This window comes from Neophocaena asiaeorientalis, unplaced genomic scaffold, assembly GCF_003031525.2.
Source record: "Neophocaena asiaeorientalis asiaeorientalis breed wild unplaced genomic scaffold, Neophocaena_asiaeorientalis_V1.1 scaffold49, whole genome shotgun sequence".
In the NCBI taxonomy this organism is placed as follows: Eukaryota; Metazoa; Chordata; class Mammalia; order Artiodactyla; family Phocoenidae; genus Neophocaena; species Neophocaena asiaeorientalis.
The window spans coordinates 3212666-3239243 of record NW_020172456.1 but is presented as its reverse complement, the minus strand read 5'-3'; the positions used below and the strand labels follow the sequence as shown (position 1 = coordinate 3239243).

Genomic DNA, 26578 nt, shown 5'->3' with positions numbered 1-26578 from the left:
CTCTCTGACCCGGTCTGACAACCATATAGGCAAAGAGGGCAGGCTTTGGTAACTCTGGAAAGGCACTAACCAGCACTTTCAGAGTTTCGCTCGTGGCACCAACGTGTCATAAACCGGTGAGGTTTGCCCAACTGTGAAGTTTGTCAAGAGGTTCGATTTTACAAAGTCAGCCTTTCAAGTATGGATTTTTAATTTATACATTCACGTATTTATTTCTGTGTTTGATATATATGGATTAAGCATCTCCTCAGTGCCAGGCACTGTTCTAGGAGTAGGAGACATGGTGGTGAACAAGACAGACACTGGCCCTGTTCTCATGTTGCTGGAAGGAGAGACACTAAACAAGGGTTCAGAGGGCTTTGAAGAGGGAGAAAAAATGGGTGCATTGTGTGTGTGACAAGGAGGCTGCACCCAGTCAAAGGAGGCAAGGATCCATGCTCCCCAAAGAGTCAAAGTTTAAACCCAAACAAGGAAGGTAAGTAGGAGTGGGCCAAAAAGGGCAGGGGGTGGGGGGCGGATCAGGAGGAAGAAGAATGCATCAGGCAGAAGGATGTGCTAATGGCCAGAACCTAGGACTGCAGTGTGTACGTAGCTAAGGAACTGAAAGCGTCCAAAAGGGTTGGTGAGTATGGACGAAAGTCAAGCTGGAAAGGCAGGCAGGGGCCAGAATGTGAAGGGTTATTTTAAGTCCAGTTAAGAAACTGAGGCTGTCCTTACTCCAATGGGAAATCATCACAGAGTTTTAAGCAAAGGGGTGCTTTGCTCCCAGGTGGAGAATAGATTGCCTGAATCTCCAGTAGTGGCCCTGAGTCATGAGTGATGGTTGTTGTGTAGCATAAACCCTATGGAAAGGCTTACTGCAGCCTGGTTTAGACAACTGAAAGAAAGCAGAGATGCCCACCGGGACTTCTATGTTTCCCACACTCCCCATCACAGCTTTCAGAACCATACAAACAAGGACATCTTAAAACAAAATGGAGTAGAGGTAGGAATACCACACTGTCCTAAGTACTACAGATTTATAATACCTCTTGATCCTGCTGGCATACATCTTCCAGGTTTCTTTTTTTTTTTTTGCTCCAGACGCGCAGGCTCAGCGGCCACGGCTCACGGGTCCAGCCGCTCTGCATGTGGGATCTTCCCGGACCGGGGCACGAACCCACATCCCCTGCATCGGCAGGCGGACTCTCAACCACTGCGCCACCAGGGAAACCCTCCAGCTTTCTTTTTCTTCTTCAAGATTATCTTTACTCTTCTTGGCCATTTGAATTTCCATATGAATTTTAGAATCAGCGTGTCTATTTCCACAATGTAAAACCTGCTAGTATATCGATTGGGATTGCAATGGATCTAAAGATGAATTTGGAAAGAACTGACTTCTTTGCAGTATTAAGCCTTCCAATCTATGAACATGGTCTAGCCCTCCATTTATTTAGGTTTTCTGTAATTTCTTTCAATAATGATATGATGTTTCCAGTGATGAGGTCGTGCATATGTTTTGTTAGATCTATTCCTAGATAGGCGATGTTTTAGGTGATTGTAATGGGCAAATATTAGGGATGCTAATTAAAGGAAGTAATGTCCGGGGAAAGTACTTTGCAAAATGTAAAACTTTATACAAATCCAAGATATTCTTTCTCACCAACACTACTGAGCACATCACTTTGGAAAGCCAGTCTACATACCCATAAGGCATCTTTCCCAGTAGCTATGGATTAACCAAGACGCTAAGGCTCTAGAACCAGGAACTGCCAAAAAGTGACATCAGAGGCCAAAGAAGAGAATTACTGGCCTGGAATAAACCCTTAGAAAAAAACAACTTCTCAGTCTGAGTCTGAATTTTACCCAACAGCCATCAGATGGCCTCAGGGGGGAAAAGAGCTCAAAAAGCACATCCTTCATTCAAAACTCAGGGACTTGATACAAGATCTTATTCAGTCTATGAGCTCCTGACACTGTTGCTGAAAATTAGCATAGACCAGCCCTCAGTGGGAGCTGAGGTCCTGCTTCAGCTTCTCATCTTCACAGGAATTCTGCGCAGAACCAACGAAGGGCAGATCTAGCTTCTTCCTGGGAACAGTCCCCGGCAATGCTGATGCTCTCACTTTCAGCTGCCTCTGAGTCTGAACTGGTGACTCACAGCCGCTTCTCTGAGCCCAGCCTCACAGGCACCCTCCCCCTCCTGCCAAGCGCTGCCTGCCACAGACACAGCTCAGGTTCTCACATCCTTCCTCCTTCCACCAGTCTGGAGGAGACAGTGGCCAAGCATGAAATCTTCAGGATATTAAGAGTACTTATAAAATACAAAAAGGAGACAGACTTTGCTGTTATTTACCCCCAAATCATTCCATTCCAGTTTCTCGGACTCCTCTCTCCATTCATCAGTGTAGCAATAATCATTATTCATTGAATCAACAAATATTTTTTGAGCGTGTGCCATATGCCAGGCAGTATTTTAAGCACCCGAGATACAGCAGTGAAGAGCACAACTGAAGTCCCTTTCTACGTGCAGCTTATACCACTGCGGGAAGGGGTGACCGCGTCCCCAGGGAAGGAGGAGAGGGGCAGGGAACAGGGCCATCAGTTGCAAATCGAAAGGATTTTAGAAGCCCGAGGTCTTAGTTTGGGTTCCCCCCAAAGCAGACGCTAAGATAAGGATTTGAGAGCGGGTTGCTTATTGAGGGAGTGATCCCAGGAAGTATAGGTGAGCAAATGGGGAAGCGACAGGAAAGAAGGAAAGCCATAGTTTGTTAATGAGGGGGGTAAAGCTGTGGGCAACTGAGGCCCAGTCCTGGGTGTCCCTCACAGAGATGATATAAAATGTGCCTCAAAAGTATCCCTCTGCAGGACAAGGAAGCTCAGGGGTTTATCCACCAACTCCCACCCTTGATTAGTCGAGGGTCACTCCTAGGATCTTAACTCCCTGGCATCTCTGGCAGAGAGAGGCTGGAGGCCACGAGCATGTACAGGAGCTGTCTGCAGGTCACCTCTGAGTTGGGCTCCGGGGATGTGGGTGGCACTGTTGGCAGCCGCTACTCCCAGTCATCTTGTTCCATGACATGCCCAGCACTTAGTGTGGTTTCAGGTGCACGGCAGGCACTCAATAAATATATGTGGAGTAACTGGGTGTTTTATCACCTGAAGATGCCTTTAAAGCTGTTCCAGAGTCAGCAGGAGAAAGGGCCCTGAACGTGAACTTGTCAATAGTGGGCTCCAAGCACATTAAGCTAATGATCTTGGGCAAGTCCCTAACCCTTTCCAATCTCAATCTTCACAGCCGTAAAAAGGAGACTCTAGCAACTTCCTTGCCTGCCTCATTGGACTGTGATGAGGCGCCAATAAAAGAAACGCAGTGAAAGTGCTTTGGAACACCAGAACATGCTAGAACTATCTTTCTTGTGGAAAAAGCCTGGAATATGGAATGTGGTCTGAAGAAGTAGATTCTTGGTCAAGTCAATTGTGTGTGTGTTTCCTCAATTATAAAACAGGCACAATGATAATCAGGCCACGACACGTCTCAGAGTGCCGTGATGGGGCTCAGGAGGCAAGATAATGGATGTAGCGTGCGCCACTTCCTTCCGAAACTCTACAAAAATGACAAAAAGGGATGCGGATTTTTAAAGGGGGGGGATCATAAACCCATGATGACACGGCAACAGGAGAGGAAATGATAGCAACAAAACTTTGGAAGCCGGAAAGTAAACGGCCAATTAGCAAATGGCTTAGCTAGCAGAGCAAATTAAATACTAAAATAGTGCTAGGGAATGAAGGAACGTAGCTTGCCCCAAACTTTAGGCACCAGACACCTCTGGCAGTGAGGGTGAAGCTGGGGCAAAGAACAGGAAGATTGGCCGAAAGTCTTTTTAATTAAGAAGTCAGAGCTTCAAACCCCTCCTCAACCCTGGCAGAAACTCTGGGGGTGGCCCCCAGCAAGCTGTTTCTACAAGCCCTCCAAATGATCGAGGGGCTCTCTGGAGATTATCTAATTCCACAAGGGTGCACATTTACAGTTGTCTTTCTGTGGCCTTGGCTATTTTACAACCCCGTAAGGATAAAAGTTTAGTTGTAGAAAAACTGAGAGCAATGCAAATGTTTCTTGGCCATAGAAATGCAAATTAATTTTTCCAGTAGAGATACATTGGTTTTTAGAAAAAAATAACCCCATTCCAGTTCATTGCCCTATAGAATATTAACTAGATTTACATCCATTGGCAAATTCGTTTCAGTATTACTGATTATATAGGTCTGTTCAAATTTTCCCCTTAACTGGTTTTAACAACTTCCTAGTTCTCTCATTAATTAAATAAAGAAATCTTTAACACAAATTCATTTTACATATGTATGAGAGCTACCTTCACCTTTTTGAAAAGTATGCTTTAGCACAGTGATTCTCAGAGTGAAGTCCTGGACCACCAGGGCGTCACCTGGGAACTAGATACAGATTCTCAGACCTCACCCAGACCTGCTGAATCAGAAACTCTGGGGGTGGGGGCCAGCCACTTGTGCTGTTAGGAGCCCTCAGGTTCTAATGCACACTCAAGTGTGAGAAGCACCGCTTTAGCACTTCCATCAAACGCTACCAAGATGCTACCTTAGTCCTGACTCAGTTGAAACCTTGGAACTTGACAGTCTACGTGGTCTCTAACATAGCGCTGCCTGTGACGGATGAGAACAGGCCAGGCCATCCTTCTCTCTCATCTCCAGGGATGCCTCAGCCGTCCCATCACTCACTCCCTGTCTCCTTGCAGCACCAAGAGATGGAACAAGGGTCCTTTGTGAGCTGGACAGAACATAAAATTCAAGATTCCTTGAGAGGATTCGTTTAGGGCCCATTGGCACCCGCTGGTCTGACTCTGTGGGACTAAAACCCTCAAGCTTCGGAACTAATGGTCCCAAAGGGACCACTACCCCAAAGAGAAGGGATGAGCAGGAAGGGAAAAGCTACCTCAGAACCCAGCCCCAAATGTTGTGTTTATTTATTCTCTGCCTCCTGCAATAATAAGAGTGTTATTTCATTGCTGACAGATGCAAAATAACGAGCCCGTTGTGTGCTGATCTGGAGCACATATGCCACCCATTTGTCTTGCAGCCTGACCGGGCGCTCTGCCCTGTTCACAGGCAGCCCTCCCTGACAGCCAAATGCCATACAAGCCCGATAATTGCCCTTCACTGGGGGGAGGATCCCCTTCATCTGCACAACTGATGCTAACGTGTAGCTGGGCTTGAGAACCATGGTTGTAATCTGGTCAGACCAGTGAAGTGAGCCGCTTGAGATAACCTGAAAACCTGAATCAGCATGGGTCTGACCTCCATTCTGGGCTTGTATGGGGAAGGGCATTCTAGTCACTCCTCACTACCACAGCCCCAGCTCTGCCACTTAGCAGAGATGTGAACTTGGACACGTTTTTTCCCCCTCTTCTAGCCTCTGTTCCCCTGGTAGAATGCAAATAATAGAAACACCTTCCTCTAGGGGTGCTGTGAGGACTAAATGAACTGACGATTATAACGCCCTTAACACAGAGCCACTCCCCAAATAAGTGTGGGTGTTTGTACTTGGTGGTGGGGTGTGATGATGAAATAGATTCCCTAACAGCCCCTTGGAAGGGGAGTAGGGGCCATAGGGAGAAAAACAGGCATTATATGCAGGCTGAAGTAACTGAGGCCAGGAAGGAGCTGGTTATAGAGGACCCGCTCCATCAATGAGAAGCCCCCAGCCTGCACTGAGGTCCCATGGCAACTTCTTGTGATTGTCCTTTGCTTTGTATACGACAAGAGTGAGCCACAGGGCCAGTGGGAAGAGAGAAATCTGAGTGGATGCTCTTTGTCAAGCGGGAAAACACTAATTAAATGATTTTTTTCCTCCTTTCTTCATTGCCAAAATACTTGTCTTAACAAGATCCTCCTAGGTCCAGGTGGAAGGCCACTGCTTACCTAAAACCAGTGGTTCCCAACTGGCAGTGATTGTCAGCAGTGGGAACTTGCTACTAGCTTCTAGCGGGTAGAGGCCTTGGATGTTGTTAAACATCCTACAGTGCACAGGACAGCTCTTCACAATAAAGAATGGTGCGGCCCCAAGCGCCAACAGTGCCTAAAACCAAACATGGTTGCCCATATTAAGCGAATCTCTCCCTCCACTATGCTCTTCAGACACCTCGTTTGAGCCTGTGCTGGGGCACTGGCCTGACTCTGCCAGGTGTGGTGGTTAGCTGGTGGCCTCCTGGAACAGCAGAAAGGGCAGAGGCTCTGAAACCTGGCTCAGCCACCCACTGGCTAGGACCCAGAAACAGTCATTTAGCTTCTCTGAGGCCATTTTCTCGTCTGAAAATGGAACTTAGAATCCTAATTTGCAAGGTTATGGTCAAGATTAGATAAAATACTCTGTGTAGAGCACATGGTAAGTACTCAGTAAGTTATAGGGTCACATCTTCCTAGATACAACCCAGAGGGCCACAGTGATGTCTTGCGTATCTTTACATTGCCTACAGCATCTTAGGCTATGCCATGCACATAGTAGGTGCTCAGAAATTGTTGAACTAAAGTGAAGTCTTGCCTGGAAGCCAAGGCTCAAGAAATAAACCTAGCCCACCTCATGGACCTATAGTCCTGCCACTTGTAAATGGTTTTAATTCAGTCCTCAGGATGCACCCGTATCTCAGAACAGGATCTGTTTCTCCCTGTCACCAAGTCCTGGGTCCTTCCAGTGAGCAGGGAGGCTGAGCTTGGCCTTTGATTCTTTCAGGGACAGCCAGAGCCTTGGCCACTGCTTGGGAGCAACTACCACAGTCCAGCCATTCCCAGCTGACCAACTCGATAACCTGCCAGTAGCCAAATACCTGCCACAGTAACTGGAGAAATAAGTCAAAGGAAATGCCAATTTCCTAACAAAGGAGGGATGCAAGTCCGGATGAGTATGATTTGCTTGGAAAATGAGAGAGGCCATCACCCAGTCCTCCAGATTGAACAGAGCCTTCCTCAATACACACCCTGCCCACACCCACCCACTGACACACACAGCTCGGCCAGAGCGTGAAGCAAATGTGAGAAGACCATCTCTATCCCTTTCCACTGAAAAGCTTTCAAGGGTTCATCTACTACCAGCTTCTCTCCTGCTAGAGAAGACATCAGGGAAGGCATATTGGACCAGGAGGGAGACCTGAATGCAGGTGTGATCCCTGCCAATAACATGCTGTGTCATTTTGAGCAAGTCCTGTCACCTCTCTGAGCCTCAGTTTCCCAACTATGAAATGAAACCTGGACAAGAAGGGCCCTTCCGGCTGTGATATCCTATGCTCTTTCTATGGCCAGTCGTGGCTTCGCTCCCACATAGACCTGCTGAATGCCATGCAGACAAATGCTGATCCATTCCGAGTCCCGCCCTTGCTGCTCTCCAAGGCCTGGATCTCCTATTACTTTACCAGGTGGCCCCCAGCGAATGGCAGGGGAGCCCTATCTCCCCCTCTGTTAGAGTTCTTTGGAATGGACACAATAGTCCTGCCCCTCCTCAGCGCCCCACCCCCACCCCAGAGGCCAGGCCAGGCTGCCCAGGAAGTATCAGGCAGGGACTCAGATTGCAAAGATACACGGTGACACAGACACTCTGCCAACCTCCAGGAATTCAGGCCAAGAACAGATAATGCTGACACCAAGCATGCACCATAATTGCTAGGTGTCTAAGAGCTAACTGCTCCAGGTATAACATTGCTCTAGGCTGCTTTCTCCAAATCCCTTGATAAAAGGAATCTAGGCACAACCATCAACAAAAATGAGAACTCCACTCCAAATCCCCTCTCCTGTCCTATTCCTGAATCTTCTTCCCTCCGGGCCCCAGTACCCTGAGTACAGTGTCTGGGTCCCATTAGCTCAGGGGCTTCCCCTGACACACAAAGGACTGCATCTCACCTGCACAAAGCTTTCTTTCCTATGCGGATGCAGAGCAGTACACAACTGTCTGCCAGCTGCCCTGCACCCTTGGCTACGGGGTAGGTTCAGGGTGGGGAAGCGGAAAGGACATCAACTCCGGAGTTGGAATCCCAGCTGTGCCAAGTAGGACAATTTATAATCCTCAGTCTTTTTGCATCTTAGTTTGCAGATCTGTAAACTGATATTAGCAAAACCTACCTTACAAGAGTGTCCTGGGGATTAAATGAACTGACCTACACTAGGTGCTTGGGAAAGGGCGCTATTTTTATAAGGGGTTTCACCAACTTGGCTGAGTGATACAGTTCCAGGCACAAAACACCCAAACAATTTGTAAAAGAAGCATTTTAAAACCAGAGTTCTATTGGCACTTTATTGGAAGTGAATCGGATTCCCTTTGGACTAAGGAAGAGCAGACTTCTTCTTCTCTAAGAATTGTTCATTCAATTCAGACAGATGCCAAATGCATGGAGCACTTTGATTCTGTTGTAAGAAGCCCAGAATGGAGGTCATGGGACCCATGCTGATTCAGGTTTTCAGGTTATCTCAAGCGGCTCACTTCACTGGTCTGACCAGATTACAACCATGGTTCTCAAGCCCAGCTACACGTTAGCATCAGCCCGGGAGCTGTTCCAACCTATGGGTGTGCAAGCCCCATCCCAAAGCGATTTCACCAGAATCTCTGCCAGGTAGGGTGAGGTATCAGTACTTTAAAGAGCTCCCTGGATGATTCGCATGTGAGATCCACTGGACCAAGAGATCTCCATGATCCCTCCCAGGCATCCTGGTGCGTACAATAATGTATGATTCAGAGTAGACATTTAGTATATGCTTATTGAACAAATGGATGAAGATTCTGACTCACTTTTTTTGCTATTTCCATATTCACCAAAAAAAAAGAAGAAAATAAAAAGAGCTGAATGCCAAGTAAGAATCCTAGAGCAGTACTGTCTAATAGAAATTTCAGCGATGATGGAAATGTTCTATAATCTGTGCTGCTCAGTACAGTAGCCGTAAACGGTACGTGGCTACTGAGTACTTGAAATGTGGCTAGTGTGACCGAGGAACTGGATTTTAAATTTTATTTAATGCTGATTAAATTTAAATAGCCACATGACTTCTGGCTACCACACTGGACAGTGCAAACCAACAGTATGTACCTTTAATGAACACATCTATAGCTGTGTACTTCCACGTCCCCCCTTTACCAACAGCACCCCATTTTCATTTAGGGCAGCCCCCTGTCACCAACACCTGCAGTCTTTTGGGGACAGCTAATGAAGTTGCCCTGCCCTTCTCCAGCCAAGGGGTGAGCCCAGGACACAAGCTACATCAACCTCTCCAGAAATTTTACTCTAGCTTCAGTGTCACAAGAATAGAAAATGAGGGCTTCCCTGGTGGCGCGGTGGTTGAGAGTCCGCCTGCCGATGCAGGGGACACGGGTTCGTGCCCCGGTCCGGGAAGATCCCACATGCCGCGGAGCGGCTGGGCCTGTGAGCCATGGACGCTGAGTCTGCGCATCCGGAGCCTGTGCTCCACAACAGGAGAGGCCACAACAGTGAGAGGCCCACGTACCGGAAAAAAAAAAAAAGAATAGAAAATAAGTTGGAGTAGATAAATACCAATGTTAGTAGTGGCATTAAGACACTGTGTATCGGTTTCCAGAACATCAGTCCAGAGTTTGACGATCACAACAGTGAAATATGAGATGGGCTAGACATCATTATCATCACCATCCTTGTCATCATCAAAGTCCCTGGTACCTAGAAGATCTGATGTGCCAGCTTCTGAACTAAGTACTTAAGTTGCCTAGCTTCCCTGTGCATCATTTCTTCATCTGTAAATTGGGAATTAACTCCTCCTAACCTCTTCCAGCGTTTTTGTGAAGACAGATCAGGTCCGTAAGAGCTTTGAGCCAAATAAGGAGTTACCCAAGGTTTTGCTCTCTGGGCATTAGTGTGGGGGAATCATGAGAGGATCTGATGCAGGACACAGTATCTAGGCCCAGTTTACAAGCTGTGTGACACCAGGCAAGACACTTGTCCTTTGTGGGCTTTCAGTTAAAATGAGATTGAGTTAGACAACTCCCTTTCCAGTTTCTCCATTTTCTAACTTATTTGCATGCCCCTCCCACCTGGACTGACACCTAACCCTTCCCACTTCTAAGAACACCCCCCAGAAAACTCTCTAGCCAAGACCATGCTGGCCTTGTGGCCAACTCATTTCTTCTTTCCCCGACAACCCACCTGACCAGAAAGTTGCCCGGGGTAAGCACTCCTGTACCTTCCTGTACTAAGCGTCTGGCAAAGCACTTTACTGGAAACATGTTTAAACATCTCCTCTACTAGTAGACCATAGCCCTACTAGGGCAAAGACCACGTCCCTCTTATTCACCACTGTATCCCCAGTGCCTAGTACAGGGTCAGGCACATAAAAGGTGCTCAGTAGGTACTTACTGTTTGAATGAATACCCCAAATCTATCTATTTTATTATTTATCATTTCAGGAAACCCACAGTATTCATTATCTAATGCTGTGTAACAAAGTAGCTCAAAACCTACCGGCTTAAAAACAACAACAATCACTTCTTAGCTCCCAATTTCTGTGGGAGAGAGATTCAGACAGGGTACGGTGGGGTTGGCTTGTCTCTGCTCCTTATCTGGAACGTTGGCTGAAAGACTCAAAGGCTGGGGGCCGGAATTGTCTCAGTTCACCACCTAGCTGGTGGTTGAGGCAGGCTGTTGCCTGAGAGCCTAGCTGGAGATATCGGCCAGACCACTTCACGTCACCTCTCCCATGTGGCTTGGGCTTCCTCACAACATGGTGGCTGCGTTCCAAGGGTGGGTGTCCTGAGAGAGTAAGAAAGAGACAGGAGGAATGTCTCCTTTTTATGACCTAGGTTTGAGAGGTACATCCCATCGCTTCCACCACCTTCTATTCATTAGAAGCCAGACACTAAGTCCAGCCCACATTAAAAAGGAAGGGGATTAGACTCCATCTTTTGAGAGAAGTGGTAAAGAACTTGCAAACATATTTTAAAACCATTACAACCATTTAGCGAGCACAAAAGGCAAAATGCATGGTGAAAGCTAAGTGTCTGAAGAAGCAGGAATTCAGGTCAAATTATTAGCTGTGTGAACGTGAGGAAATGACTCTCTGAGACTGGGTTTCCCTATCTAAACAATCAGTAGGTTGCAGTTATTGGTCCCTGGTGGTGTTTACATGCTTGGAGTCTTCTTGCCTCAGTCATCTTAAAAGGATTCCCTCGTAACTTTCTTATCATCCACTGACCCTTCCCATCATTGATCACCCTTGGTTTCTGACAGTGGAGGCAGCAAGAGTTTGCTACTGGAGCTAGGGGACCTAGGATTCAGACACCAGGGGCAACTTTAAGGAACAGATGCTGAACCATTGAGGACCTCGGGATTCTCCAAGGTCTTCTCAGTCCCAGCCCAGGAGAGGTGAGAAACGCAGCAGTCACAGACCTGAGGAATCTGAATCTGCCTGCTGGGGCCCAGGGATCTGCATTTACTTTTTCACACTAACTGGTGCTGGGGGGAGGGGAGCAGTTTAAAGCGCGTACCCCGGCTGTCTCATTTTAGTCAAGTTCCTTGCTTTTGCTCCCAGTTCGAGGCTTTTCCGCTCCACCACTCTGTGAAAGGGGGAGGGGGAGGGTGCCTTGGGTCTCTGCAGTCCTGGGCCCCGCACACAACAGTGAGCCGTACTTTAGCCTTTTTCTGGGCCGGCTGACCCTCCCCAGCCATCGCCTCGCGTGGGTCATGGTCCTAAGACTCGGGCGGAGCATCCCCCTGCTGTGTGCGCCCGGCGCCCAGAGCCGGGTCCTGGGAGGCCCACAGGAGCGAAGTCAGCACACCGCTATTACTGGTGCAGGTTATGGGGTGGAAAAGGGTGACTTTTAACCCTTTCATTTTCAAGGGGTAGTGACCCTGACCCCTTGATAGCCTCCTTTAAGGAACACGCGCGCCGGGAGATCTCTGTGCTCACCCAGTGTGAAGACACCGGCTGACAGATGGGGAAACCGAGGCCCATAGAAGGCAGTGATCTGTTGCATGTCCCACACGATCTAGAACCCTGGATTTTCAAACCATAGTCTGGTTTCTACACCCTGAGGGAAATTCAGTCAGACAGTCCCCTAGGAAATTCCCGACCGCGGGCCTTCCGAGCCCGGAATTCCCTCCGCGGAGTTTGAGCTCAGTTTGGCACGTTGCGAACTTCGCCTGCAGCTCTGCACCGGCTTCGCGGCGTCCTGAGAGAGGGGTGAGAGGGGAGCGCAAGCCCACCGGCATCCTAGAGGTAACTGGGGGCAGAGGAATGGCTGAGGGAGACGGAGGCCCCGGCGGGAACGCACTGGCCCTTTAAGGGGGGGACGGAGCGCATGCGCGGCGCGGGCCGGAGTCGCGCCGGGTGGGCGGCGGGCCGGCAGTGGACCCCGCCGGCAGCTGCTGGGTCCTGAGGCGGCGGGGGTGGCGGTGGCCTGATCTTCGCCGAGCCTCGGAGAAGCGACCTGCGCGTGGACCCCGCGCTCGGCGGGCTGCTCTCCGGGGACTAGCACAGCCCGCGCTCGCCGAGGCTTTGTCACTCGCCTCTAGCTTCATCCGCGGCCGTGGCTGCGCGAGCCTCCGGGCTTGCTCTCTCCGCCCAGCTGTCCTGCCTCCAGCCCTTAGCTGGGGGCGTGGGGTACGCAGCTGGAGCCCGAGCTAACAGCCGCGGAGCATCCTTCGCCCGTCCCGGCCGCGCCACCGCCCATGCTGCAGCCAGTCCAGGGCGGCGACCCTGTGGCCGCAGCCCGCCTCTCGGTGACCCTGCGCCCCGCCCGAGCCTTCCCCGCTGAGCCCCGGGCCCGGGAGCGGGACCCGCGCCCCGTGATGGCTCGGCTGGCGCAGGTTGGCGCCGGGTGCCCGCCATCCGCCCGCTGAGACGCGCCCGGCTGGGTACCGACGGGGCCTTGGCGCTCCCCGCTTCTCTTCCCCGCCGCGCCCTTCCCCCTTCTGGGGGCTCCGCCGCTCCTTCCCGGGGGCGAGGGCACAGGGGGCCGAGACAAAGCCCACTTTGTGCGGGGAGTTGGCTGCGGGCGTGGAATGTGCGCGTCGGCGCGCGCCCCCTCCCCGCGCCCCGCCAGCTGCGAGTCTTGGCTCCCAGACTCGTCTCGTCGGAGAAATCGCGCCCCCTCACCGCCCTCCGGTCCGGGGGTCCCGGCTTGGAGCTGACGCGGCCTGGAGTCGGGTCAGTCACCCACCCCGGAGCGCGCGCAGGTGTGAGAGTGCGATATTTTTGTAGTGGAATTTGCTTGCCTTCAAAACTGGGAGCTGGGGCGCCCAGTCGGCGTGGGCACTCGTGCCTTGACCCTTTCGTGGCCGCAGACCTGAGCTGCCTGGCCTCAGTTTCCGTCTGACTTTCCTCTGCCAGCCCAGACTGCTGTCCGTTATTGTTCTCGCCGTCAAATGGGGGTGCTTTGTGAAAGCTGCCAAGTTGGGAAGTATTCTCTAGATCCCGTTTTTCATAAAGAACGAGGCCTCTAAGGCTCATCCGGGACAACCAACCCCCTCTGCCCCGCACTTCTTGTTGAGGCACTGATTTCCCCCACCCCCCCATCAAGTAGTATTTTATTGTACGGGAGCCACGCCCTGGTTTCTTAAAGGCGCCTTGCACTCTGTTTGGCCATGTGTTATCTCTGCAGCTGGTGTGTGGGAGGCCTCCTGTGAGCCACCTTTCTTACCCCTGTCCGCTGAGACATCCTCCCACCCCCGTCAAGGATTTGGGGATGCCAGGGGGGAAGAAGGCGGTTGGGGGCGGCAGCAGCGGTGCTGCCCCCACTGCCGCTGCTGTCCCCTCTGGGGCCAGGCGTTTGGAGACCAGCGAAGGAGCCTCAGCCCAGAGAGATGATGAGCCAGAAGAAGAAGGGGAAGAAGACCTGCGAGATGGAGGCATCCCCTTCTTTATCAACCGGGGTGGGCTGCCTGTGGACGAGGCCACCTGGGAGAGGATGTGGAAGCACGTGGCTAAGATCCACCCCGATGGAGAGAAGGTGGCTCAGCGGATCCGTGGGGCCATGGACCTGCCCAAGGTGAGGGGTTTGTGTGTGGGAGGGGAGCGGAGAGCTAAGATCTTAGTGACCTTGGGGCTTCCAGAGCAAAGGGACACTTTCTGTGTTGGGGTGGGGAACTACTGGCGTGGTAATATGTTAAAAATATAGGTAGGTTGAACCTGTCCAGAAGAACTTTCTCTCAGTTGCCGTTGAGGTTGTTCTGTGAGGTCCACATGCCCTGTTTCCAGGAGGCCCTCCTCTATCTCTTCTAAAAAGCCCATGTTTTGTGGGCAGAGCAGCAGATTAACTAACAAGTACACCAAAGTGGCCTGACATCTTATTTGCTAAGTCAGAGAACTGTGGGCAGAGAGAATGAATGACTAAGGAGGCGCCAGGGCTTAAGATGTTGAGAAAATATTTTCATGTGTTGTTTTACTGAATTCTCCAACAGCCTTGTGCATTAAGTGCAGTTTGGGGACCCATTTTACAGACAAGAATGCTGAAAACTCAAGTAGGAACTAGGGGTCCCACAGCCAGTAAGTGGCAGAGCTTGGGTCTCACCCCCAGGTCTTCCGGTTCCAGGGCCTTTGCTTGGGGGGACACGAGGTTCAAGGGCAGTTAGAAGAGGGCCTGTGGAGAGGGGCAAATTTCAGTCATTTATCTGTGTACGCCTGGAACTTCTCCATGACAGCTCTCCTTCAGTTGTGTCACGGTGGAGGCTGAGGCTGTCTCATTCATCTTTGTCTTTCCAAGACCTCCTGTGTGCTTGGTACAGAACAGGCACTTGTAAGTGTTTGCTGAATGAAAGGGTTCTTGAGACTTTCTGTGCCCTATAGTGCTAGGTGGAAAAACGTGCCTGATTTTTTTTTTCCCCCAACATTATGGTTAAGACTAAGAAAGCACTCTCCCAGATGCAGAGTCCTGAAACCCCCCAAGAAAAGCCAATTGGACAGAGGTCAGAGCCCCAGGCTCAGGTCCTGCCTGCTCAGGTGAGTAGGAGGGGGCCAGGAAGAGCAGCAGTTAATGTGGATTAGACATGGAGACAGGTGGCGTATTTTGTTTTCTTTTTACCAAGTTATTTATTGGTGGAACCATCAGAGACTATCTTCTGGGACAGGCTGAATTCAGAGGTTGAAGGTTGAGGAACTGCCATATATTTCCAGGGGAAATCAAATGTGGTTTGATTTTGAAGGCTACCTAATCGCCTTCTGTACTAATTTAGAATTTAGCTAATTCCCTGTGTCTGGACATTGTTTCCGATAATTTACTCTTAAAGAGAACACTGTGTTGCACATTCTAAAACATGGATTTGGGTGTCCATCTCTGATTATTTCCTTGGGATAAATGCCTGGAAAAGGAAGTGTGACGTCAAAGGATATGGACATCTGTTCTGATCACCCACCTAGCTATGAACTCAAGCAGGCCCCTTCAACCTGTTTGAGCCACAGTTTTCTCATCTGTAGAATGGGGTTGATTGTAGTGAAGCTTAAATGAGAGAATATGTTTTAAAACATTTAAGAAACTGTAAAGCCTCAAACCAGTACTGGTTACTGGATGTTCATTACCTGTGTTCACATCCTTCATCAGGAGAGGCTAGATCTCACTCAGCATTTGTTCCAGTGAAGCTAGGCCACGTGCTTCTCCCACGTGAGCAAGTTGGGGATTAGCAGATGCTATCCAGCCATCCTGCTGATGTCTGAATCAGGCTACGAGAGAGTGTGAATGGACCCCTGCAGAACTGTCACAACTCCTGGGGGCTGAAAAACAAAAATTGACAACCTCATTAGCAACTGGTTTGGTAATGTCATCTTGTCATCTTCAAGCTTCGCGCATGGGAAAGATACTGATGAAGGAATGAAGCTGTTGTCTGTTGGGGGGTGTCATGACTGGCAGGAGTGTGCAGGTCCTGAGGGAATTGTGTGAGAGGATTGGGAAAATTGAAACTTCTCCTCCTCAAACCACAGGGAAAGTGTGTGTGGGGTTCCTCCTCCACCTCGGCCCAGAGTAGGAAGGAGCCCCAGAGTCTGGGCAGGGTGGAGGAGGCCGGGAGGCAGCAGGGTCAGGTCCCAGAGTGCCAGCGGTATGCACCCAGTGCTGGGCTGGCCCCTCCCTGAGTGGTCATGCCCTTGGAGTTGACACGGAGGCATTCACAGAAGAGATTACACTGTGGTGAGACTAAGAGTTTGGGGATGGCATAATGGGTTTTTTTTTTTTTGGTTTTTTTGTGTTGTTGGTTTTTTCTTTTTTGGCTGCGTTGGGTCTTCATTGCTGCGCACTGGCTTTCTCTAGTTGCGGCGAGCAGGAGCTACTGTTTGTTGCAGTGTGCGGGCTTCTCATCGCAGTGGCTTCTCTTGTTGCAGGGCATGGGCTCTAGGAGCGCGGGCTTCGGTAGTTGTGGCACGCAGGCTCAGTAGTTGTGGCTCGCAGGCTCTAAAGCGCGGGCTCAGTAGTTGTGGTGCACAGGCTTAGTTGCTCCGCAGCATGTGGGATCTTCCCGGACCAGGGATCAAACCCGTGTTCCCTGCATTGGCAGGTGGATTCTCAACCACTGTGCCACCAGGGAAGCCCTGGCATAATGTTTTAAAAGGCCACTTGAGCCAAAATTTAAAATAGGGAGATTTCACATTCAAGGTCCAGATTTTTGGCATCTTTTCAGAAAATGAGAAGATCTGGAAACAGAGAATCTGTGATCCCACATGGCGGGAGGCAGCTGGAGGTGAGGGCTGGTCCCACTCCCCCAGGTGGCCACGGTCCCCTCCACTCACTCTCAGCCTGCCTTCCCTGTGGTTACCTGTGCGGCCCCTGCAGGTGGTTGAGTCTGGGGCCCCCGCAGTGTAGTGTAATAAAACATCACATCCACCATGTTCAAATCCCGGTTCTTCCGTAACTACTTGTGGGTGGAAGGTATGCAAACTCCTTGTGCCTCAGTTTCCTCAGCTGTGAAATATTAAATGGGCATAATAGCAATACCCACTTTTGAGGGGTTATTGGGAGGAACTGATGAAGTAAAGCATGTGAAATGGGTGAGCGGAGCAAGGAGGTGAGGGTGCAGCAGCCCACCCCACAGGCGCTTTGGGGAAACGTCCTTTACAAGGATGATGCCAGTGTGTTAAAGGGCAGCAGTTTCTAAAAGCATCACAGATCCAGGAGCAGTTTGTGCCCCTTTGTATGAATGTCTCCTTGATGTTTCAAGCTGCCACTGCCTTTTTTTTTTTTAATAAATTTATTTATTTCATTTATTTATCTTTGGCTGCGTTGGGTCTTCATTGCCGCGTGTGGGCTTTCTGTGGTTGCGGTGAGCAGGGGCTACTCTTTGTTGCGGTGCGCGGGCTTCTCATTGCCATGGCTTCTCTTGTTGCGGATCACAGGCTCTAGGCACACGGGCTTCAGGAGTCGTGGCTCACGGGCTCTAGAGCCCAGGCTCAGTAGTTGTGGCACACGGGCTTAGTTGCTCCGCGGCATGTGGGATCTTCCCGTGTCCCCTGCATTGGCAGGCTGATTCTTAACCACTGAGCCACCAGGGAAGCCCCTGCCACCACCTTTGTGAAAGCTCAGTGGCCACTGGTGGGGCTCTGGACACCGAGCTCCTGCAAAATGCGAATTTGGACATCTCCCCCCAAAAAGCCAGCATTGCCAGGGTCCTCATGGGCTGACCAGTGTCTTTGGCACGCACAGGAATAACAGTGACAGTGGGCAGGAGCCGAGCCTCTGCTGTGTACAGAAGACTGTGTGCAGGGCCTTAGGCCCTGTCGTAAGGCCTGGACATGCAGTGTCTCATCTAGACTCTGAGGTTGGTTCTGTTATGGCACCCACTAGGATCTTGCTGCCAGGCAGTGAACGGCGGGCTTGGGATTTAGACAGAGATGGACCGGTTCCAGATCCAGCTCTATCAGCCTTTAGGCTATCGTACTTCTTGTCCACACACTCAGTTGCGGGCTGCCCCCCCTCCCCCAAGCCTCCTTTCTGTTCTAGTCTGAGATGGACTCCGCCGGGGGAGAATGTCTTAATAGAACTCAGGACTTTAGGGGGTTCCTGGAGCTAAGGTAACCCTTGGCCTTGGTAGTGGAGGAGGAGTCATCCCTGAATTGATCTGGGCCAATATCACTTACCTCCACTGTGACCCCACTTAACCCCACTGCTCAACAGTGAGGGTGCATTTCCTGGCTTCTGGTTTGGGGTTGGGGGCTGTGGGCAAACCCAGGCTGCCAGCCCTCCACTAGGCCCAATCATTTGGATGTACAGAATCTTGCCTGTTTGTTTTGAGTGAATGAGTGTATGCTTGTGTGAACATTCAGAAGAAAGGTGCCGGCCTGTTGGCAATGGTTAACGTGAGTTAATGTGTCACTGAGCCGCTGGACAGCTCCCTCCAGCTAAGCCTCAGTGATGGTAGCCTTTAAGCCCCTGCTCATGGATCCCAGGTCTTTTTTAACTTTTTTGGAGCCGTTTAGTTTTTGCAGAGCCGCCAGTTCCTGGGTCCTCTGTCTGGGTGGCAGGGGATGCCCTCGTGGGTACCGCCCGGCCCTGGCCCAGGGCTGGCTCCTGTGAGCTTAGTCTAAGGACTCTTGGACCACAGTGCCCTCCTTGTTTGGAGTGTCTCTCGGGAGGGTGTACTTACAGTCCCTACCCAGGCTCCTCGAAGTCACTGGATGCCCTCACGGGAAGTGGGAACGACGTGCCTGGGATCGATCTTCCACCTGAAGAAGCCACGTGCCGTGCTGTTTATAGTAACTTGTGCAGTAATTCCTCTCCCACCCCATATCCTTGACACAGGGAGGCCAGCCAGGCCCTCAGAGAGTTCTGGAGCCCATCTGGCACAGGGTGGTCAGGCAGGCAGGGGGAGAGCCCACCGTCCGGGGCTCTTATCCCCCTGCTGATTGTAAGTGGTGGCGACAGTCTGGGCAGCAGGGGGTGGTGTGAAAGGGAAAATAGCTTCCTCCAGATGAGGTGTCAGTGGCTTGGGACTGCCCAGACTGGAAGGAGGGGACGGGCAGGGAGGGGGAGGAAGTTCACGCAGAGCTGCCTCCTGGACCTGGCCTTCCCTCTGTGCCTCGGCCCCTTGGGGCAAGTAGGTGTCTGTTAGAGGCTGTGCTGTGTCCCCCTGCCATCTGTGATCACTGGTGTGTCACTTCCCTTCATGTCAGAGCCCCAGCCGCTGTAGCCACGTTATTTAAAAGGCTGTGCCTTCACCACACCACAGGGAGCGCCTCCCCCAGCCCAGCCCTACCTGTGGGCTCCTGCTTTGCCCTTTCCCTTCGCTACCTGTGCACACTGACACTCCCAGCAGCCCCTGCCTGCTGGGGGGCGGGGCAGAGGCCTGGGGGCAAGAGCGTGGGACCTTTTCGTGTGAGGAGCCTGAGGCCACCTCACAGCTGGCAGTGCTGGTAGCCAAGGGGGACCCCAGAGGGGTGGGCCTTGGCCCTGGGAATCTGGTTCTTCTACCCAGTGAAGGCCGTTCTGTAACCCCGAGGACCCGGTTGATGCTTCCCTTGGCTTCTGAGGCCTCACTGACTTGTGGCAGCCAAACCGCCAGACTTCGGGCTCCCCTGGCCGGAGAGGGTGGCCTGGGGGTGCACACCTGGTGGTGGCCTCTTTCCTGGCAATGGCTTGGTTGCTGAGGGACAGCCCTAGGGGTCCACAGCTCCTAACCTGACTCCCAGCATCCGGGCAGCCCAGGCTGGAGGTTCCCAGCCCTCAGGAGGCCCCTGCCCGACACCCCACCTCTCCCCTTCCTGGGTCTGGCTCTGGAAAGTCTCTTCCGGTGAGGAGGACTGTACAGTTCCCTGGTTACCTGTGCTGATTACAGGTGTGGAGCTGGCAGGACAGGGGGCTATTGAAGGGGAACCGGAGTTCGTGTGCTGTCGTGGAACCCCTTCAAAGTGGCTACTCCATGGCAAGACCCGTCCCAAACCATGTGCCCCCTGCACTTCCTCCTGGACAGCTTAGCTTGGAGCTGGAAGGCCTGGTCGCTGTGCTGTGATATGGGGGGTGGTGCGTGACACCACCTGCCGAGGGTGTGTCCGCCTCTCACGGAGCGCTCCCCCAGCCCAGGACAGGGACACCTGGTAAACCGATTTTGATCCGGCCCTTGAACCAGAGTGAACACCACCCCAATACTGACATTCCTGTTAAGCCTTGAAGTTAATGAAATTTAAAATTCAAACACCTGTGAGTCAGGTGAGTCAACCTGTGTCTTTCTGAAATCATTAAAGAAGCATAAAATTGGCACATGGACGTAAGCTCCAAATTAGAAATGCTGTCCAGTGCCAGGAGGGAGAGGAAGGGCTGTGGTGGGGGCCTGACGGGAGCCTCTGGAAGGGGCTGCCGAGGAGAGAGGCTCGGCCGAGGAGAGAACCGGGGTGGCCCTCCATGGGATGTGGCTTCTCTGGGGGCTAATCTGAGTGTTGGGTGGGCTGGAAGCTCCACGGTGAGCGTCCCTCTGTGACCAGAGCTCTTTCTCCGTCCCCAGATTCCCATACCGAGTGTGCCTACGTTCCAGCCCTCTACTCCTGTCCCTGAGCGCCTGGAAGCTGTGCAGCGCTACATCAGGGAGCTGCAGTATCCTCCCTGGTCAGGGTCATGGCCACCGTCTGGCTGGTCCAAAGGCCAAGTGGGGCTTGTTTTCGGACAGGGCCAGAGAGGGCTCGGCAGAGCAGCCTCACTCCACAACTCCAGGGGCGCCGTTCCCATGGCATCTCTGTGCCCCGGAGTCGTGTAAGCACAGCTTGTGTCCGCCCGGGTGTTGGAGGTAGTTTGATGAATGCCAGACGCACTCCAGTCTCTCTGCCACCTGCTTCCTCCTCTGTGTGATGGGGTAAATGTCTCCTGAGCGACCTGCTGGTGGAAGCCTAGTCCAGGTCCGCCAGGCCAGACCTCCTCTGCTGACCATCCAGCGCCAGCAGAGAGAGAGAGGGGAGTTTCCCTTGGGGCTGTTTAAAAACTGGTCTAAAATGGGTATGTGGTGGGAGGGCAGCAGGTAGATGGAGAAAAAGGATTTTATGCTTCGGGAGGTAACTTCCCCATCTTGGAAGTTTCTCCCATTTCTTCACCTTTTTCTTCCCTGGCAGGAGGCCAGTTGCCCAGCATGGGAAGAGGCTCCCCTGAGCCCAGGATTCCCCAGTGTCCCTGAGTTGGGCCCCTCCACCCCTGTGCCCTGCCTGGAGCTATGCGACCTAGGCTCTCCCCCGCCCTCCTAGCTGCAGATTCGGTCAGAGATGGCAGGACCAGGCACCAGGCACGGGTCCTGAGCAGAAGAAAAGGCAGGCTGGTGACTGAAAACTGGGTCCAGCCCTTCCTTTGCCGTGGGGGGTGGGGGTGGGGGGCGTTGGGGCCCAGAGAGGGAGGCGGTTGGCTTGGGAGCGGCACTCAGCAACGCAGTCGTGCAGGAATCCCACCCCAGCCTTCTCCCAGTTCGCGCTGTTTCTCACTGGTTGGACTATGAAGTACTGCAGAGAGCTGTCCAGGGCTCAGCCTCTTTCCCAGCCCTGGCTGCCTGCCCCACGGCTCCCTCCCTAGGAGAGCAAGGGTGGTAGCAGAGGATGAGAGGGAAGGCCGCAGAGGGGCCCTGTGGGGCAAGGAGAAGCAGCGTGCGGCGTCCCCTTCTCCCTTCAGACAGTCAGGTCTTGAGCATCCTCCCAGGTGCCTTACAGAAGCATTTTGTGGGGTCCTTACCCAGCCTGCACCCCTGGGAGTGCTGGACCCCCAGGGTCTGGATGAGGGCAGAGGGACACACCTCTTCCAGGTCAAGCCAGGAAGCCCTTAACCGGCACCCACAGGTACAATCACACAGGGACGCAGTTCTTTGAAATTAAGAAGAGCAGACCTCTGACAGGGTAAGTGTGGGGAGTGCCTCGTCCCTCTGCACCAAGGTAACAGCGCCTGGTCCAGTTGGAGCCCCTCGGGCACCTGTGGGTGGAAGCTTATGAGGCAGGCAGGGACTCTTCCCAGGGGAGCCCGCCTGCAGGACAAGTACCACCGTGGGGCCCTCCTTAGGACATCCTAAAGAGGGGACTCTGGCCAAGACGGGCAGCCGGGGCTCCCTTGAGGATGAGGAACCCTGACATCCACGCTGAGCCAGGAGGGTGATGGCAGCCCCCCAGCTTGGTGATGACAGAGGGCAGTCCCAGGTAGATGTCTGGGTGTGAGCCTCGTCTTCTTTTTAAGAGAGGTGGGCCTCGCAGGAGAGAGCCCTCCGCCTCTCTCCATTCCCTGGAGCTGCCTGTGCACTCCCCACGGCAGGGACCTGCATGTCACCCCAGTGGCCTTACTGGACTCTCTTCTGGTCACTTAATACAAGGCCCAGTTTCTGAGCAACAGGGACCCCACTGGAGAGAACACTGCATCTCTCACTTCCCATTCTACACCCCAAGTGTTGACCCCTGACTGGATCCACCCCGAAGAAACCCTTAGGGCAGATCAGAATGGAGACTGAATGCCACAGCTGGGTCTGGGGGCCCAGCGCAAAGCTGTCCAGGCGTCTAAAACCCTGTGCTTTTAAAATTAATGTGAATTTTATGTCTTGCTCCACATATAATCTGTCCATGTTCACTGCCTTGTAAAAAATGCTTTAAATGGCTTATTAGCTAATTACTTAATTACCCCCTTTCCAAGCCCCCGGGTGGAATGCAGCCTTGCTCACCCCAAAGCTTTGCTCTTGTTGTCCTGTGGCCGCTGTGTGTGTGGGCCCAGCTCCAGCCTCATGGGATGGAGGAGTCCAGCACCCTCCCCAGCAAAGCCAGTGGCCAGGCTGCATTCCGAGGCCCAGAGGGCAGCATTTGGTGAGGAGGGAGGAACCAGGCTTCAGGGATAGTCTATGTTAAAGTGGCCTGAATTCCAAGTTCAAGAAGCAGGCAGGGGAGTCACTGGGCAGCTAACTTCCTGAGATCCCATGTCCAGGCCCCAGGCAGCTGGCCAGCTGCGGGGCAGCTGTTACAATCAATTACAAACTCTTCCGAGAAGTTGGAGTTGGGTCAGGGGTGTCCACTGTGCTGTGGAAGAGACAAGATCAAGATCAAGGCCAATGTCTCCAGCACCCTTGGCATGCTCTCCCATGGGCCCCCCAAACACCACCTTCACAGAGGGCCCCTAGCCCAGTGGCTGTCAAATATCTGCCTACCTCTGCATGCCCCCCATTCACCCTCCCCGCCAGAGGTCTTGGAGCAGAGCCTGAGGGGAGGGGGAAGAGGCCTCTTTCCTTAACTTCAGTGGTTGCCTCTTCTCCCACCCACTTAGGCTCAGGAAGGATGTGAGGGGAAGGAGAGGGTGGTGCTGGGCCTGAGCTGAGGTAGCTTGAAAGGGAGGGGAGTCTCTGTCCATCTAGCATCTCTAGTCCACCTCGAGATACTCCTTCACCGGAAGGAGCCTCTGTCCTTATGACTCTTGCCTCCCTTCCCCCCAGGCTGATGGACCTGGCCAAGGAAATGACCAAAGAGGCTCTGCCAATCAAATGCCTGGAAGCCGTGATCCTGGGAATGTATCCTTCCTCTGCGAGGCCTGGGTGGGGGTAGGTACGTGCTCAGCACCTCTGGGCCAGCTTCGTCCTCTGGAAGGGGAGGGCTGAGTGAGCTCCAGGGCCCTCCCGGCTCCCTCTCCCAGCAGTCATGAACTTGGCCCAATGTGAACGAGCTTGAGGGGGACTCAGTCCCTTGCATCTCAGTTGCTAACTTCCGAGGCTTACTGGGCAGCTTTTTTTGAGTCGTGGACGCGGTGACCCTGTTCTCAGAACCACAGATCAGGGCGCATTGTTTCATAAGGCTGTTGTGCTATTTCCCAGAACCAGAGTCTGGAAGAAGCAGGTTGGATGCCCAGATGTTGGCATTTCTAGGACATGTTAATTTGTGGAGATAATGGATGGGATCTTTGATATAAAACTGCCTATTAAAAAAAAAGCAAACAGGGTTTCTCAGTCTCCCCCACCCAAAGGGTAGAACTGGGACCTATGGCTGGGTTACAAGAGTAGCTAAGTGGGACATAGAAGCCCCCCAATATCCCCAGTTAGAGCAAAGTAAGGAGACAGGTGTTTATGGCCAGTCCTCTGTCATAAGTGGACCCTGCCTGAGCCCTACCCTGTTTTGTTTTTTTGCAGAAAATTTTAACCTTGTATAAGCATAGATTAATATAATGGAACCCATGTGCCCATCACTCAGTTGTACCAACTGAAGGCCAATCTCGATCCCTCTCTGCCCACCACCCCTCACATCACCCTCTTTCCTGCACCTACCAAGGCTTTTAAGTATTCTGTTTGCCACCCCTGGTGCAGGCACCTGGCTCTGTGCTGAGCAGGGCAAGGTGGCCGGTGCCTAATGGGACGGAGGAGTCCACTCGCTAGGGCAGGTCCCGGAGGAGAAGACGACGGTCAAAGGCCAGGAGCACAGCTTCTTTGAGGAGGACTGTGATCTGAGGGGGACACTCCCCACTCCCGTAGGCATACCTGCCTTAAACTATGTGAAGACACTGAAGGGGTGCCCCCCGGTCCCCCTCCCTGAGGGGTCCTCAGAGCTAAGCCTACTGTGGCAGTCCTCTATGGACCAAAGAGCCCCACGAGCATGTCCCTCTCCAGAGGGTTCTTTGCTGGGACAAGTGTGAGGCCAGCCCAAGAACTCCAGGCTGCTGCCAGCAACCCCTTCAGAGCCACACACCAAAGTGGAGGTTCCCACCCCATCGTAAGAGGGAGACTCGGTTCCCCTTCCCCTGAGCACACAGAGAAGCTGGTCCAGACGGGATCACGTGGTCCTGCAGGCTTTTCAGGGGTTACCTGCTGGCGGGAAGAAAATAGGAGCAGCCCCCATCTGGGGGGACCCCTCCCCACTGTCCCCACAGGACCACCACGGGTCCCTCCTACACACGTGGTGAGCACTGTATTGGGTTTGTCCCTGGGCCTCATCCTTGCTGCACACTGAGCCTGCGCCTTGCTCGTCTGTGTCCCCAGTCACTCGCTTGCAAGGAGTCGGGCTCCGTAAGCATCGTGGTGACTGAGAGAACAGACTTCGGGGTCAGGCCAACCTGGACCTGAATCCTAGCTCTGCCGCATCCTCACTGTGTGACGCCGAACAGGTTCCTTAACATCTCTGAGCCTTGGAGTCCTCCTCTGCAGAAGGGGACGATGGCAATCCCATCCCGCAAGTTTGTTAGGACAGTTGAATGAGCGGGTGCACGTAGGACGCTGGATGCAGTGTCTCCGTGGTCTCTCCTCCAAGCTTTTATCCTGTTTATCTTATTCTACCCGTTTGTTCAAGAAGAGTTTTGAGTGACTGTTACGGGCCCACCTCTGTGCTGGGCCCCAGAGATAACAGCAAAGAACGTGACAGACAAGGTCCCCATTCTCAGAAGATTACATTCTAGTCGGGGAGACAGAAAATAAGCAAGTAAACCAAGAAGTAAGAAAAATAATTACAGATTGTGGTGATGTGCTGTGGGGAAAATACGTAGAGCAGACTTGCTTTAGAAAGGGAGGTCAGCGGTGCTGGCCAAGCCTGAGGCCTGAGGACGAACTGGCAGCTGCAGTGGGGGGTGGAGGGGGCAGCTAGAGGAAAGAGCTGGCGCAGAAGGTCCCCCGTGGAGGTTGCAGTGGGCCGCTGGACCAGGCTCTCGGCCTCCCAGGCCACGGGGGCAAGCTTGCTTTTCTTTGAAGAGCAACAGGCAGTATGTCTGTGCGTAGGGGGTGGAGAGAGAGAGGACAGGATTGTCAGTGCATCTGTGAGGAAGTGTGTGTGAGAGAAAGACGGTGTGAGAGACAAGGTAGAGGTGAGGAGGGCTGTGTGACTGACGGGAGAGAGGGAGACGGGGTGGTGTGCAGAGGGCCCTCTTACCCTTCCTTCAGCCCAGGACTCTGGAGGGCCCTGCGGTTTGGAATGCCGGCCTCACTCTTAAGGTGTTATTTGGTGAGCCCTGCTTGAGGTCGTAGCAGCAGCCGGTAATCACTGAGTGCCCTGACCCATAGAGATTGAGTTTATTGAGCACCTACTTATGCCAGGCCCAACCCTGACGACAGGAAGTGGAGGTGAGCAAGACCTGTTGCCAGCACTCAGGAGCTGGGGTGCAGGGCCGCTCACTTAGCCTCTCCCAGGTTGGGGTGGAGGCCGTCCCGCCCCTGCGCGCTGGCCCTTGGGCCTCTCCCTGGCTGTTTCCTTAGCTGGGGCGGCGCGGTCAGTTACCTCACCAACAGCATGCCTACCCTGGAACGCTTCCCCATCAGCTTCAAGACCTACTTCTCAGGGAACTACTTCCGCCACATCGTGCTGGGGGTGAACTTCGGCGGCCGCTACGGGGCGCTGGGCATGAGCCGGCGCGAGGACCTGATGTACAAGCCGCCGGCCTTCCGCACCCTCAGCGAGCTCGTGCTGGACTACGAGGCCGCCTACAGCCGCTGCTGGCATGTGTTGAAGAAGGTGAAGCTGGGTCAGTGCGTGTCCCACGACCCGCACAGCGTGGAGCAGATCGAGTGGAAGCACTCGGTCCTGGACGTGGAGAGGCTGGGCCGCGAGGACTTCCGCAAGGAGCTGGAGCGGCATGCCCGCGACATGCGGCTCAAGGTCCGTGTGAGCGGCCGCCCTGCCCGCGAGCGTCCAGGGGTGTGAGCAACCAGGGGCCGACAGGGGTGGAGACGGAAGGGCTGCCGCT

General features: G+C 52.9%; 2 protein-coding genes across 2 annotated transcripts in view; one reads left to right on the top strand and one right to left on the bottom strand.

Moving 5' to 3' along the window:
- Nucleotides 1–12385: 12385 nt before the first annotated feature.
- Nucleotides 12386–13162, bottom strand: LOC112394853 (translation initiation factor IF-2; the record flags this gene model as incomplete). The annotated part of the gene is made up of 1 exon (XM_024737799.1): nucleotides 12386–13162. A coding segment is annotated over one exon (564 nt), but the record flags the coding sequence as incomplete, so codon positions are not given.
- VASH1 (vasohibin 1) overlaps nucleotides 12892–26578 on the top strand; it is a 20549-nt gene continuing 6862 nt past the window's right edge. The window contains exons 1-5 of the mRNA XM_024737879.1: nucleotides 12892–14002; nucleotides 20430–20518; nucleotides 21736–21792; nucleotides 23358–23432; nucleotides 26109–26490. Of these exons, the coding sequence (XP_024593647.1) occupies nucleotides 13700–14002; nucleotides 20430–20518; nucleotides 21736–21792; nucleotides 23358–23432; nucleotides 26109–26490 (906 nt within the window). The 5' untranslated portion in view covers nucleotides 12892–13699. The remainder of the gene's footprint in view (nucleotides 14003–20429; nucleotides 20519–21735; nucleotides 21793–23357; nucleotides 23433–26108; nucleotides 26491–26578) is intronic.